Source organism: Oreochromis niloticus, linkage group LG18, assembly GCF_001858045.2.
Source record: "Oreochromis niloticus isolate F11D_XX linkage group LG18, O_niloticus_UMD_NMBU, whole genome shotgun sequence".
Lineage (NCBI taxonomy): Eukaryota > Metazoa > Chordata > Actinopteri > Cichliformes > Cichlidae > Oreochromis > Oreochromis niloticus.
Genome location: NC_031982.2, coordinates 7,000,469 through 7,014,039, shown reverse-complemented (window position 1 = coordinate 7,014,039; position 13,571 = coordinate 7,000,469). Strand labels below are relative to the sequence as shown.

Below are 13,571 nucleotides of genomic sequence, written 5' to 3'. Positions count from 1 at the left end.
ACATTTTAAATCCCAGACCAAACCAAAATTACTTTCATAACTGCTATATATGCGCCAAATGTATTAGTTGAAATGGCGTCGTTAAAAATTATCGTATTAATATTTAGATTTTGTATGCGCCACATCTTGCGCAACATCTGCGCAAACCTGACTTCCTACACAGCACAACTAGTTAACTGCACCCCGCTTCCTGTTAGCAGCTCTTTGGATTTACGTGACTGTCGTTCGCTCCTCAGCACCTCGAACATGTCGGTAGTGAGTTGATATACGTTTTAAAATAATGGGGAGTCACAACTTTATATGTTAAAAGTAGTTTTTAGCTAGCAATAGCGACTTTAAAGTCAGAGCCCGCCCGTTTGTGCGCCTTAAACAAAACGTCAAGCTAAGCTAAATGGATTATTGAGCTGTTTAAGATGTCGTGGTTTAATTATGTCAGTCAAAGCTCAAGTCAACACCAGCCCACTGATAATCAAGGAATTGCAGGCATCCTGTGTAGTTCTCCCAACCCAGTGTTCACGTCCCCTGCGGGTTTCCCTTCTCCCAGCTTGGGTGAATTTCCCCCAGCTCCTCAAGGTGTAGTCAGCCCTCCCAGCCTTGAGAAGCTGTCCTGCGCTTCTCCGAGTGCAGGTCAAGTTAGAGAGCCCGAACCCATCTCCTACGTAACCTTCCAGGAGCAGCGGTGTGTCCTGAGCTGGTTCCAGAGCTGGACTGCCGTTCAGAGGGAGCGGTTTCTCCAGGACCTTCTGGGGAAAGCTGTGCCGGGGAAAGTGTGCACCCTCCTAGACTCACTCAGCACTCTCCAGGTACTTTATGCAAACTTACAAACACATGGTCTGGAGAGGAGTGCCATTTCTAGTAAATAACTGGCGCCTTCTTCCTCTGTGTAGGTTAAAGACAAACTTCCAAACATCTTTGAATGCCAGCTCCGCCTGTGGACGCAGTGGTTTGAGTCTTGGGGAGAAGAGGAGAGGAATCATTTTCTACACATGCTGGAAGAGCGGGACCCGGATTTTGTTACCCACTTTTACAGGAGTGTAGCGGGTACAGCAGGAAGAGACTGAGCAATGTTTGCATTGTGATAGAAAAGCGAGTAATAAAGAGGTGATGTGTGGTGTAGAAAACACATTCTCTGAGTCTCTTTGTAGAAAATAGAGCCTTCTTGTACATAGTAGTGTTCGTATACGTTTTGTAAGTAGAGTTCTGCATGCCTGCTCCGCCGGGTTTTTTGTTTTATAAAAGTTTCATTGATTTGTAAATAAACAGGTTTAACATCTAGCTGTTGGTTAACATCTAAACAGGCTTAGCTCTTCTGTGAGGCAATTAACACATCGGGAATAACATGGACAAGAGACTTTTTTTTAATAACGAGAATAAACAAAATATTTTAGTAATTAATTTTATTTATAGGCACCTGTCGAGACACTCAGGGACGCCTTACATAGAATCAAATATCAAAATCACAGTATTGATAAAAATAACAGCTGGTAAAAACCATGGAGTTACCGATAAAAGCATGATTCAAATCAAAGAGAATAGGCAGACTTAAGGTTGGCTTTAAAGACAGGGAGAGAATGTTGCAAGCATGGTATATTTGTTTTACTGTCTGAAGCATTTAATAGCAACAATAGCAGAAATATGTGCGACTTATTCTTCAGTTATTATTTTATTACTCATATGCTCAATGTCACACATTTTGACATGGGTGCGGACAAAACTTCTCGTGACCCTTATTTTATCCAGTCAGTTGCTCCAGGAGTAATTAAAACTATTGGATTTGGAGCACTGCCATCTTCTACACAGAAATTGACAAATGGATAAATTTTTCCTGTGAAGCGCTGACCTACAAAAGAGTACATATGAGTTCTGGCCCCTGAATCATAAAACGAGATGGTTCCCTTTTTGTAATCTAGCAGGATACCCAGGGTAACGGGATGTACCTCAGCAGGAATGGGAACCGTCCTCCTGTGCTCTATAGCTCCGTACTGACCCTGTTTGTTCAGGACTATAGTCCAGTAACCATTTGTTGGACTGAAGCGTATTGATCCCTTTCTTTGAGAAGATTCACTGGTCATCCCAAGGTGGTAACAGGTCTTCCCAGCTACTGACACCTCCCAGTAATGCTTGCCAGATGAGAAGCCGGTGGCACCTAGGGCCCCCAGAATCACATCAAACCGTCTTGGATTGTCGGGGACGTCTTGCATAAACTCTGTAGTGGACATCTCGGTTTCATCATCAGATAAAACTATTCTTGGGTGCGCTGTGTCTGGATCGAAGGTCGTCTTTGCTGTTAAAAGAAACAGCATCTGAAATCAGCTTGCAGTAAAACAACCCTGATAACACAGATGGCATAATTTAGCCTTAATGTGGAAAATGTAAGGGTGTGCTTGAAAGTTATATAGACGTTTTCATACAACAGGCTGTTGAATACAGTATGCAGCGTGAGTAGTCGTGTATTTATGTCATGGCATCTGTGCAGCTGTATTAGCTTTAAACAAAAGTGCAAAGAAATAGAAAAAGAAACAAAGAAATGCAACAAACTTTCGTGTGTGACTCACAGGTATGGATGGTCTTTTCTTCTATATCACCTAGTTCCTTTTGAAGCCCTGAGGGCAAGAGTAAGAAGAGCATGTCTGTCAGAGGATTGTGTCATAGCAGTTTAGCCCAGCAACATACGAAGAGTAAACTATAAGCTCTTCTACAGTTTCCTGAGGTTTGTTTTTCTCAGCTTGCAGGACTAGCAAGAAGATTAAATTATCCAATTAAGAATCCTCACATTCACTACTACCTACTCTCCCATATTATACTGAATCTGTTCATTCTGTGGCTTGAACATACTGTCAATATTATTCTGCAGTCTGTTATTCTCCCTGTTCTGTCTTTGTAACTCCTGCTCCAACTGGTTGAGCTTGGCATCCTTCTGACGCAGCTCCTGTTGCAGGCGGTCTCCATCATCATGGCTCTGCTGCAACTCTCTCCGCAAGTCTGTTTGATGAAATACATACTTCAGAGCCTGAAGGAGTGCATCTGTACAATATATCCACACAATAATAATGCGGTCACATTGGGGATCTCACCTTCACACTCCTCTGGCATTTGAGAGCAGCACATCTTCAGCTCCGTGACTTCCTGCTTTAGGTCTGACAGAGGGAGAGATTAGACATGAACCAGCTAAATGAGAGTCACATCTGGATAGTTTTTGATGTTTTGAGAAATGCATTTATTTGTCCTCATTTAATTTTAGATGGAAAAGATGTCAGTAAGTAAAGTTTATTTATTAAGCGCTTTTCATAGACAGGCAGTCACAACACGCTTCAAAGAAAGTACACTCTGTCAGTTCCAAGGTTTGATGTTTCCAGACATAATAAAGAAAATCTGGTTCTTACCATACCAGACAGAAATTAAGTAAATACAACCTCAGATGCACAAAAAGCAGTTTATTATTTTTTAAACAAAAATTAGTACAAAAACAAGAAGCAGTGTGTGGAAAATGAACTACACCCTTAGTGCTTCCATAGGAATTAGGAGGGTAAGTAGCAGGGTTAAAAGGCCATTTCCAAAAAACGTGAAGTCCATAATTCTACAGTGAGAAAATCATGAAAGTGGAAAATATTCAAGACAGTGGCTAGGATACTGCAGCAACTTTACAATGCTATACTCACAGAAACTGGGGCGAAAAGTCCTACATCTGAGACTCTATAAGCCGATACTATACTCTATACTGCCGAGCGTAGTAGAGTTTATCAAGGTTAACGTTCATTCACCAGCTATAAAAGCCCCTATTTTGTTTACTGCAGCCACAGGACCCTTGCAGTCACTGAGTCACTCATAAATGCATCTGTTTTTCCATACAGTGCTTCTGCCTTTTGTTAAGGTTTTGTTAGGTAAACAATGATGGTGTAATATATCATGTTTTGCAGTTTATCTGTGCTTGTACTTAAAGACTCAATACTTTCCTTTTACAATGACTGATTGTACTAAGCGACTGCCATTATCTAGTTAGCTTAACATAAAGACTGCAAAAAAAGGGAAAACGGCTTGCCTGGCTCTATTTCTGCGCAGCAATTTGTCTAATCCATACATGACAAACATCGAGTTAGAAAAAAGTTGAGTGCATAACCAATAGAGAAAGCCAGGTTAGCTGTTGCCCATGATTTTCAGTTTGTGTTAGCTAAATGAATGCATTATACTATAAGAGTTAAACAGATCTTTAAATCCAACCCTGATACATGTTTGTGACAAAATATCAAATTAATTTTGTGACTACCTGCAATATAAAATACAAACCTTTGTTTGCAGCTTCAAGTTTTGTATTCTTTGTTTCTTGTGTTTTTAGTTTCTTCTCCATGTCTGACAAAGAAAGTAAAAAAATACTTTTAAACAGGATTTAAGATCAAGCAGAAATGTGTTGCAGGTCTTCAAAATTTTATGAGACTGACTCTACATGCACTAAATTGTTAAGTGACTGCAAAAATCCCAAACCTTTGATTTTTTTGTCAGATGTCTGCGTTTCAGCCTTTTTCAGTTTCGCCCTCAGATCAGCAATCTCCATCACTAGTGGAAATGCAAACAACTGGAATATTATATCGTACTAAAAGGACACCAACAGCATGACACCAAAAAGCAAATTCAACAATATTCATACCATATTTAAAATTCTCTGCATCTGCATGCTCAAGTTGACTTTCAGTGTCTTCCAGCTGCCTCTCTTTCAACTTTAGTCTCCTTTGAAGGTCTGAGAAGGAGTTTGAGATTAATAAACACAACCATTAGCTCAATATACAGGTTACTTCATGCAATATACATTTCAAAGTTTGTTCTGTACCTGCAAGGCTCTCAGTATGAGCCTCTTTGAGGGCTGCTATGTTATCTTCCAGTGGTGTAATTTGCTCGTGAAGCTCCATAATCTGAGCAGCTAAAACAAAACGCAAACGTTATGTACTCTGATGCTGTTTGATATTTCACTCCTTGTTTCTGACTGAACCAGAGCAAAATACTTACACAGATTAGCAATATTTATATCTTTTCTACCCAGCAGGTCTGTCTTGTATTGTATCTCATTCCTGATGGTCTTCAGTTGATCTTCCAGATCTTCAAAAACAGGCAAAAGTGATGTTTTTACGTCCTTGAAATATCTGTAGTATTACTATGGTCACATTTGAGGAGAGCCCACTGCATCCCACCTTTAATTTGTGCTTCTTGTGTCTCATTCTTCCTCTCCTGTTGCTTCTTCAGTCTTGCTATTTCATCTTGCTGATTCAAGATCTGAAATGCTATTAAAAAAACAAAACAAAAAAAACCCATCTTCATGCATGCTCAGTGCATCCAGGTAAGGAAATCCCCGAAAAATTCAGTCTGTTCATCCGGATGTAGCGTTTTCCGTGGGAGAAATGTTTCGTCACTTGAAAACACTCACTGAAAGCACTACATCCAGATAAACAGACTTTTTGGGATAAATATATATGTACATACAAATTAAAGACAAAGAAGAAGAGAGTGAGGGACTGACTGTTACTCACTCAGCTTAATATTTTCATTCTGTTCATCTTTAATTCCCTCAATCAAAGAATTGAGCTCTTCTTGACGTGCTGGAGAAAAAAGATGAGGAATTACTTTTTTTCCACCGAATGCATGTATTTTATTTTTTAAGAAGTCATTGCTTTACACTGTATGCAGGTAAGATATGTCACCTACCTTTAATCTTCTGGTCATCTGTATCATTTTCCGCCACAACGACCAATTTCTCGATTTCTGTTTGTAGTGCAATAATCTGCAGAACTGAAAGAAGGTTGGAGCACTGATAAGTATTTGTACCACAGTTAGTAATCTGGATTCTTTCAGCGGGTTGTTTGTACTCACGTCTACGTGGTTGAGTGCTTCTCTCTTTCAGCTCTTTTGTTAGTTTGTCCAGCTCCTCGTTCTTTTCATCTATGGCTTTTTGGAGCTCTGCAGAACAGACAAAACTTTGTTTGGGGGGGATTTATGTGTAAATGTAAATATTTATTTGGCTAATATTAAAGCTGTACAACAACCCTTTAAAGTACACCATCTGAATACTGGACCCCAGTAGCACTGCTTACTTGACAATGAAACACACTCACCATCAACCTTGGATTTGGACACAGAGTTGTCCATTTGCGCTTTCAGTTGCTCCACTTGCTGAGTTAATGTAGAAATTTGTAGAGCTGAAAGAATCAGTCAGAATAAACATCAGCGTTCACTGTTCTCCTCATCTAAGAAACATGAAAATGTGCACAACATCTGCGCATGTGCCCAATGTAAGTTGTGTTTTTAGCAAAGGCTCTGATTTTAACAACTATGATGAATGGGAGCAGTTCACTTAATACAGGAAGAAGAAAAGATAGTAAAACATTGAGAATGTGGAGAAAGAAATCATGGCGATAATTTATTTTTTTGACACATTAAGATAGTATGATGTCATCATATTACCTAGCAACCACCCAGTAAAGGGCTAAAAGTTCCTTTACTTATCAATTATGCTCCTATAAAAACATCAACGTATTTTTATTGCACAACATTAACATCTAATTTAAATTCACAAAGTGTGATTGACACCATTCTATTGCAAAAACCTAGCAACTGGCTAAAAATGACGTTTTTTTTAGCCTTTATGCACCTACAGCACCTTGTGAAAAACCTCCTTTTATTTGGATATTATCTTATAATAAGGCAGATTTTGCTAGTTTTATTTATATTCACAAAGTTGAATTATACATGCCTACCAACCACCTAGGACCTTGTGAGATTACTCCGACCCCCAATGTGATTAAGTATATCAATCGGCCAGGTGCACAAATAGGCCAAACACTACAGTGGCACTACTGTAGCGTGGGTATGTAGTAGTAATTATAATAAATAATGCAGGACATTTGCAGCTCATGCTTGACCATGAGTGACTCAGGCGTTCCACTAATAACTACAAAACTGCATCATCACGCATTAAACCTTTTTTGTAGAAGATGATAAAAAGTTAGTAAAATATGATTTACAGCTTCTAAAATCTTCACTTTTAAAACTATTTCATAGGAAAAAAATGAATTCGTTATGATGAACTTGACAGCTTAGAAGTTTTTTTATTCAGAGATTCAGCACTCACCAAGTGAAGTAACGGAGTTCGATTTGGACTGCAGCTCCTTGATTTTGTCATTCAGGCTTTGCTGCAGCTCTGCACAGAGACATTTATTATAGTTGTTGATCACAGAGAACAGTTTTCTGTATTTAGCAAGAACAACAAGTCAACAAAGATTACACTCACTTGTAATTCTCTGCTTATCATCTGAACAGCTTTGTGTCTCGTTCAGTTTTTGCTGCAAATCTAAGAGAGAGGTTACATTACTAAGCAATAGTCTAGGCATTATTTTTTGATAGAGGCCGGCATGAAAGTTCATATTGTTATATTTTGTTGGCTTTCAGTGGGTTTTGACTATGAGTTTGTAAAACTATTAATTCCAGGTTTCTCCAATAAGTCAATTCAGCTCACTTTTATTTATATTGTGCCAAATCACAACAACAGTTGCCTTAAGGCGCTGTGCTTTGGTGACAGAGGGAAGGAAAAAACTCCCTTTTAACAGGAAGAAATCCCTGGCAGAACCAGGGAGGGGCAGCAATCTGCCGAGACCGGCAGAAACTTGCAAGCATCTTAAAATCAACTTAATCCTTCTTGTTGCAGAAACTTAAACATGCCACGGATGAACTTACCAAGGATCACTTCCTGATCGCGAGAATGCTCCTCCTCTTTATCCTTCAGTTGTTTTCTGAGATCTAACAAAATGTAAAGTTTGCTTCGGGTGAAGAAGGAATCCAAGGTGATACTTGCTTTTAGAGATCAAAAGGAGAATACTTACTAGAAATTGTAGCAGCACTTTCTTTATCCTCAGCTGTCTTAACTTTTTCAAGGTTTTCAAGTTGGCTTTGCAGATCAGTGATGTTCAAAACTGAGGAACAGAGGAAGAAAGAATCACAGCAGAACTTTTTTCCTTCATCGTTTCTGCAGACACCATGTTCTTTCTTGACTTACTCAGGTTGGCATTTTCCTGGTTCTTCTCTTTCAGCTCATTGACTTGTTTCTCCAGCTCTCCCTTCTTGGCTGCAAGCTCATTTGTGAGCTCTGAGGTCATTTTAAAGAAGTTAAAACAGGTTTATTGGTCAGACGCGAGAGATCATCGTACACATTTTGTTTTGTACTGTGAATTACAAAAGCTACCAAGTTTCTTTATCTCTCACACTTATTTTGTTTTTTCTACAAAGGTGGGGGAAACTAAAACTCTCACTTGCCCCACATCTGACTCCTCTGTGCTTCTGCCGGCTCACTTGTATTTGTCACACTCTTAGCACTTAGAGGAAAAGCACAATGGGAGATACTTACCAGTTAGCTTACTGGTTTGCAGAGTCTCACGGTTTGACAGCAGATTCTGCAGGTGCTTCACCTGACTCTGCAGATTCAGGATTTTCAGTGCTAAAGCACAAAGAAGCAAAACAGTAGTTTGCTATAAGACATGCTGTGAGAGAATTCCTTCATGAGAGGGAAAAAGGCAAAAAAGAGAGAAAATTCAACTTGTCAGTGAACCTTTGTGCTCAGTTACTTCATACTCACTCAGTTTGGTGTTTTCTTGATCACTGCTGCCCATTTGAGCCATGAGTGTGTCTATTCTGTTTTGCAGAGCTGCAAAAACAACAGTGAATTGTATTGATAACATTTAGTCATCTACTATGACTTCGTGTCACCCTCAATCAGCACCTTAAATCTAAAGTACCTTTTATCTGATCACCAGCTGTCCCATTCACATCCTTGTTCTGCAGGTCCCATATCTCATTCTGGTGCTCAATGATTTGTAAAACTGAAACAAATAAACATCCGATGAATGAAGGTAAGGTTTGGTTTTGTCATTTAGAGGGATATTTTAAATGGAAATGTGTGTCAGTGCAACCAAGTTGCAAAAACATGACAGAAACCCATTCTTTTCCCAGTATGATGGTGATTTTACAAATGTTAGCTTCTTCTAAAATTATGCAAAGTTACACCCATCAAGATCATTTGTTCTTTAACACTATGCAGATGGGACATTAGGCTAACTGATTTATAGGCCTTTTCTAAGTAGATAAGCTCCCCATGTGAAAAGTATCCACTGCACAGAACGCACAGAGCAGGAAATCTTGGTCCCCAAATTTTGTCAATTGCCCCCAGAGGCTTAGTATTGCAATAATAGCCAGCGGGTTGTCAGACTGTTTAAACAGTGTTGATCACAGAGTACAGCAGTGCACTCACCTAGTCCTGGGTTGGCAATCAATTCCTCCATTTCTGCAGTCTTAGTAATCAGTTCATCTTGCTTCTTCTCCAGTTGCATCTGCAGCTCTGTGGGGAAGCAGAGAGAAACAGATATGTGACTTAAGGTCATATTTGTTTCACATTTTTGCTCCAGGAAGTGTGCTGACTATGACAGCTGTTACTCACGTGAGATGATTTCTGGATCTTCTGAATTTGAGATTTGCTCCTTCAAAGCCCTCACTTCAGCCTGCATGTTGATCACATTCAGGACTAACAGAGACAAACATGAGCAGGTATGACGGCACAGATTAGTTCTGAAACATAATGTGAGGATGTGAGCAAAAAAAAAAAGGAGAGACTTTAACTGCACCGCACTCACGCAGAGCAGTTTTGAAGTCTTTCGTCTTCTTCAGTTCTGCAATCTTCTCTTCAACTTCAGTCTTCAGCTCTGATTAAAAACAACAACAACAACAACAACAAAAAACAACCCCAGTCACATCAAAAACTCAGGCTCAGACACTTTGAGGTTGAACTCCGATTTACAACTCACGGTTTCGTTGTTCCTTGAGTCCAGAGCATTCTTGAGTCTTTAATTGCAGTTTTTTCTCCAACTCTGAATCAAAAGAAACAAACAAGTCAACTAAAATCGGATCTCTGTATAAAACTCTTTGTTATGATGAATATATTCAGAAAAAAACCTAATTTGTGGCTTTGTCTTTTTAAAAAAAAAGATAGATCTGGAGGACTTACTCAAAACAAATTGAAAGGACTGAAAGCCCCTTTTCCATTAGTCTCTACTCGGATGGGCTCGCCATGAGTGAAGGTAATTAAGCTAATGGAAAACTCTGAGAACCGCTGCAAACCGTGGCAAGTTGATCCGAGTAGGTACTATAAGGGGCTAAAGACTATGTTGTAAATTTTTATCTCAAGATATAAAATGCTATATAACGTGAATGTTAGCTTCCCATAAACATTAGAAAGAAGGGAAACAGCTAGCCTCCCTAAAGCTAACTACATGATTCCTAAAGACAAATTAACATATTTTACTTCATTTGTTTAATTTACAGCAAAAGCCTTGCAAAGGAATTACATGTCACACTTATTCTGCTCAAGTTCAACAATTACTGTAATCCATATGTGCCAAACAGAGTTGGAAAATAGAAGTTGTCAGCAGATAAAGCCAGGCGAGCTGTTGCCCATTATTTGTAGTCCGTGTGCTAAGCTAAGCCAATGAGCTGTTGCATTATACTATAAGAGTTAAATAGATCTTTAAACCCAACCCTGAGGAGAAATGCAAATAAATGTTTGTGACAAAATATCAAACTACTTTTGGGACTACCTGCAATATACAATACAAACCTTTGTTTGCAGCTTCAAGTTTTTTATTCTCAGTTTCTTGTGTTTTTAGTTTCTTCTCCATGTCTGACAAAGAAGGTAAAAAAAATACTTTTAAACAGGATTTAAGATCAAGCAGAAATGTGTTGCAGGTCTTCAAAACATTTATGAGACTGACTCTACATGCACTAAATTGTTAAGTGACTGCAAAAATCCCAAACCTTTGATTTTTTTGTCAGATGTCTGCGTCACCGCCTTTTTCAGTTTCACCCTCAGATCAGCAATCTCCATCACTAGTGGAAATGCAAACAACTGGAATATTATATCGTACTAAAAGGACACCAACAGCATGACACCAAAAAGCAAATTCAACAATATTCATACCATATTTAAAATTCTCTGCATCTGCATGCTCAAGTTGACTTTCAGTGTCTTCCAGCTGCCTCTCTTTCAACTTTAGTCTCCTTTGAAGGTCTGAAAATGAGTTTGAGATTAATAAACACAACCATTAGCTCAATACACAGGTCTAGTAGTCATGCAATATACATTTCAAAGTTTGTTCTGTACCTGCAAGGCTCTCAGTATGAGCCTCTTTGAGGGCTGCTATGTTATCTTCCAGTTCTTCAATTTGCACTTCAAGCTCCATAATCTGAGGACCTAAAACAAAACAAACGTTATGTACTCTGATGCTGTTTGATATTTCACTCCTTGTTTCTGACTGAACCAGAACTCATGACTGAACTCATACCACCTCCTGTGTTTATCTGATTCCTCATGGCCTCCAGTTGCTTCTCCAGATCTACAAAAACAGGCAAAAGTGATGTTTTACATCCTTAAAATATCTGTAGTATTACTATGGTCACATTTGTGGAGAGCCCACTGCATCCCACCTTTAATTTGTGCTTCTTGTGTCTGATTCTTCCTCTCTTCTTGCTTCTTCAGTCTTGCTATTTCAGCTTGCTGATTCAAGATCTGAAATGCTACAAAAAAAGGTTTATGCATATATAACAAGAAGAGAGTGAGGGAAGTATTTTATTCTGACCGTTACTCACTCAGCTTAGTATTTTCATCCTGTTCATCTTTAACTCCTTCAATCAAATGAGTGAGCTTTTCTTGAAGTGCTGAAAAAAAAAAAGATGATTTTTCAAGAAGAAAAAACAAAACACAGAAGCGATCCTATTATTGCTTTACACTTATTACTCTATGCATGAAAGATATGTCACCTACCTATAATCTTCTCATCGTCTGTATCATTTTTCGCCACAGTGTCCAGTTTCTCGATTTGTGCTTGTAGTGCAATAATCTGCAGAACTGAAAGAAGGTTGGAGCACTGATAAGTATTTGTACCACAGTTAGTAATCTGGATTCTTTCAGCGGGTTGTTTGTACTCACGTCTACGTGGTTGAGTGCTTCTCTCTTTCAGCTCTTTTGTTAGTTTGTCCAGCTCCTCGTTCTTTTCATCTATGGCTTTTTGGAGCTCTGCAGAACAGACAAAACTTTGTTTGGGGGGGATTTATGTGTAAATGTAAATATTTATTTGGCTAATATTAAAGCTGTACAACAACCCTTTAAAGTACACCATCTGAATACTGGACCCCAGTAGCACTGCTTACTTGACAATGAAACACACTCACCATCAACCTTGGATTTGGACACAGAGTTGTCCATTTGCGCTTTCAGTTGCTCCACTTGCTGAGTTAATGTAGAAATTTGTAGAGCTGAAAGAATCAGTCAGAATAAACATCAGCGTTCACTGTTCTCCTCATCTAAGAAACATGAAAATGTGCACAACATCTGCGCATGTGCCCAATGTAAGTTGTGTTTTTAGCAAAGGCTCTGATTTTAACAACTATGATCCATATAAGCAATTTTCTGAATACCAGCTAGGACACTTTCTATTTGCTTTAGAATATCTATACACTGGAGCCAAATTGCATTATTTTTATTACAGTTTTTCTGAACTGCTAAAACACTAAATCCCATTGTAAAAACTAAACTGTCAACTATGGAAACTCTTTCATCAAATCAATTCCACAATTGGTAAAATCTTAAACACTACTCATCTGGTTAGGACACCATTTGCAAATCTGAATCTTCCATTTACCAAAACTCTGAACACATTCTCAAACACAAAACACATTTAGCAGTGTGGTGCACTTGTACCCAGAATAGTGCACACAGGCCACAGAAGTTAAACACAACTAACACACTGCTTTCATCATTAACACACTACCACTCAAAATAGAAAACACATGTCGCAACCTCTTCTTCTGCTTTTTCGAGATTGAATACAGCTCCATCCACGAAAATGTATTCATGAGGCCTAACCATTGAGTCAAGCTCAAAGATTCTCTGTACACAAACTAATTTTAGTTCTGTAAATGATGTATACATGTGTATACAAGTATACTTATAACTAAATGGTATTTTGTTTAGAATTGAAAGATGGCCACAAGAAGGTGGAAGAACAAGCATGTGCTCATGACACCAGGAGACACTTATTGTGGATATGGTCTGTCAGAATAATGCAATTCAACTGCATGAAATGCAGCAGTGGGTTATTGAAGACAACATACATTTTGAATGTAGCAAAAAGGAGAAGAAAAGGTCACAGTGTCATAGGTCAACGTGCCATTATTGAACTGCCTGGCCATCGTGGTGGAAATGTAACCATCTATGCTGCCATCAGCAGCTATGGGGTTCTCCACAGTCATGTCACTGTTGGGCCATACAACAATGAACTTATAGTAACATTCCTGGGATGCTTTGCTTGAGTAGAGAGATCGCGAGCAGGCAGAGCATCCCATATCATTTGGGCCCATGTGAGCTTTCACCAAGGCCCAAGAATATGCAATTGGTTTCACAATGAGCAGCATTTTATCAATGTGTTTCTTCCACCGTACTTTCCCTTTTTGAACCCTACTGAGGAGTTTTCTCAGCATGGAGATGTAAA

At 38.9% G+C, this 13,571-nt stretch overlaps 2 protein-coding genes across 3 annotated transcripts in view; one reads left to right on the top strand and one right to left on the bottom strand.

The window, feature by feature from the left end:
- Positions 1-140: 140 nt before the first annotated feature.
- Positions 141-1,848, top strand: lg18h14orf119 (linkage group 18 C14orf119 homolog). Its single transcript, XM_013265496.3, has 2 exons — positions 141-803; positions 888-1,848. The coding sequence occupies exons 1-2, from the start codon at positions 414-416 to the stop codon at positions 1,059-1,061; spliced, it is 564 nt and encodes a 187-aa protein (XP_013120950.1). The 5' UTR covers positions 141-413; the 3' UTR covers positions 1,062-1,848.
- si:ch211-14a17.10 (golgin subfamily A member 4) overlaps positions 1,549-13,571 on the bottom strand; it is a 27,155-nt gene continuing 15,132 nt past the window's right edge. Inside the window, exons 40-75 of one of the 2 annotated variants that reach the window (XM_019347884.2) lie at positions 12,253-12,336; positions 12,011-12,097; positions 11,846-11,929; positions 11,671-11,739; positions 11,509-11,598; positions 11,367-11,417; positions 11,186-11,275; positions 11,003-11,092; positions 10,840-10,911; positions 10,643-10,705; positions 9,834-9,896; positions 9,663-9,731; positions 9,470-9,553; positions 9,284-9,370; positions 8,772-8,855; positions 8,612-8,680; positions 8,384-8,473; positions 8,036-8,125; positions 7,863-7,952; positions 7,717-7,779; positions 7,274-7,333; positions 7,115-7,183; positions 6,099-6,182; positions 5,857-5,943; positions 5,692-5,775; positions 5,517-5,585; positions 5,181-5,270; positions 4,999-5,088; positions 4,823-4,912; positions 4,643-4,732; positions 4,480-4,551; positions 4,285-4,347; positions 3,075-3,137; positions 2,836-2,982; positions 2,556-2,603; positions 1,549-2,284 (exon numbers count right to left, since the gene is read on the bottom strand). In XM_019347884.2, coding sequence (XP_019203429.1) covers positions 1,728-2,284; positions 2,556-2,603; positions 2,836-2,982; positions 3,075-3,137; positions 4,285-4,347; positions 4,480-4,551; positions 4,643-4,732; positions 4,823-4,912; positions 4,999-5,088; positions 5,181-5,270; positions 5,517-5,585; positions 5,692-5,775; positions 5,857-5,943; positions 6,099-6,182; positions 7,115-7,183; positions 7,274-7,333; positions 7,717-7,779; positions 7,863-7,952; positions 8,036-8,125; positions 8,384-8,473; positions 8,612-8,680; positions 8,772-8,855; positions 9,284-9,370; positions 9,470-9,553; positions 9,663-9,731; positions 9,834-9,896; positions 10,643-10,705; positions 10,840-10,911; positions 11,003-11,092; positions 11,186-11,275; positions 11,367-11,417; positions 11,509-11,598; positions 11,671-11,739; positions 11,846-11,929; positions 12,011-12,097; positions 12,253-12,336 — 3,332 coding nt within the window. In that variant the 3' untranslated portion in view covers positions 1,549-1,727. The remainder of the gene's footprint in view (positions 2,285-2,555; positions 2,604-2,835; positions 2,983-3,074; positions 3,138-4,284; positions 4,348-4,479; positions 4,552-4,642; positions 4,733-4,822; positions 4,913-4,998; positions 5,089-5,180; positions 5,271-5,516; positions 5,586-5,691; positions 5,776-5,856; positions 5,944-6,098; positions 6,183-7,114; positions 7,184-7,273; positions 7,334-7,716; positions 7,780-7,862; positions 7,953-8,035; positions 8,126-8,383; positions 8,474-8,611; positions 8,681-8,771; positions 8,856-9,283; positions 9,371-9,469; positions 9,554-9,662; positions 9,732-9,833; positions 9,897-10,642; positions 10,706-10,839; positions 10,912-11,002; positions 11,093-11,185; positions 11,276-11,366; positions 11,418-11,508; positions 11,599-11,670; positions 11,740-11,845; positions 11,930-12,010; positions 12,098-12,252; positions 12,337-13,571) is intronic. The other variant, XM_019347885.2, reaches the window with a different exon arrangement.

Excerpts from the sequence above, each read along its gene's own strand:
- lg18h14orf119 (XM_013265496.3), top strand. The coding sequence starts at position 414 with ATGTCGTGGTTTAATTATGTCAGTCAAAGCTCAAGTCAACACCAGCCC. Across the intron at positions 804-887 it reads ACTCACTCAGCACTCTCCAG|GTTAAAGACAAACTTCCAAA; the intron begins GTACTTTATGCA and ends TCCTCTGTGTAG.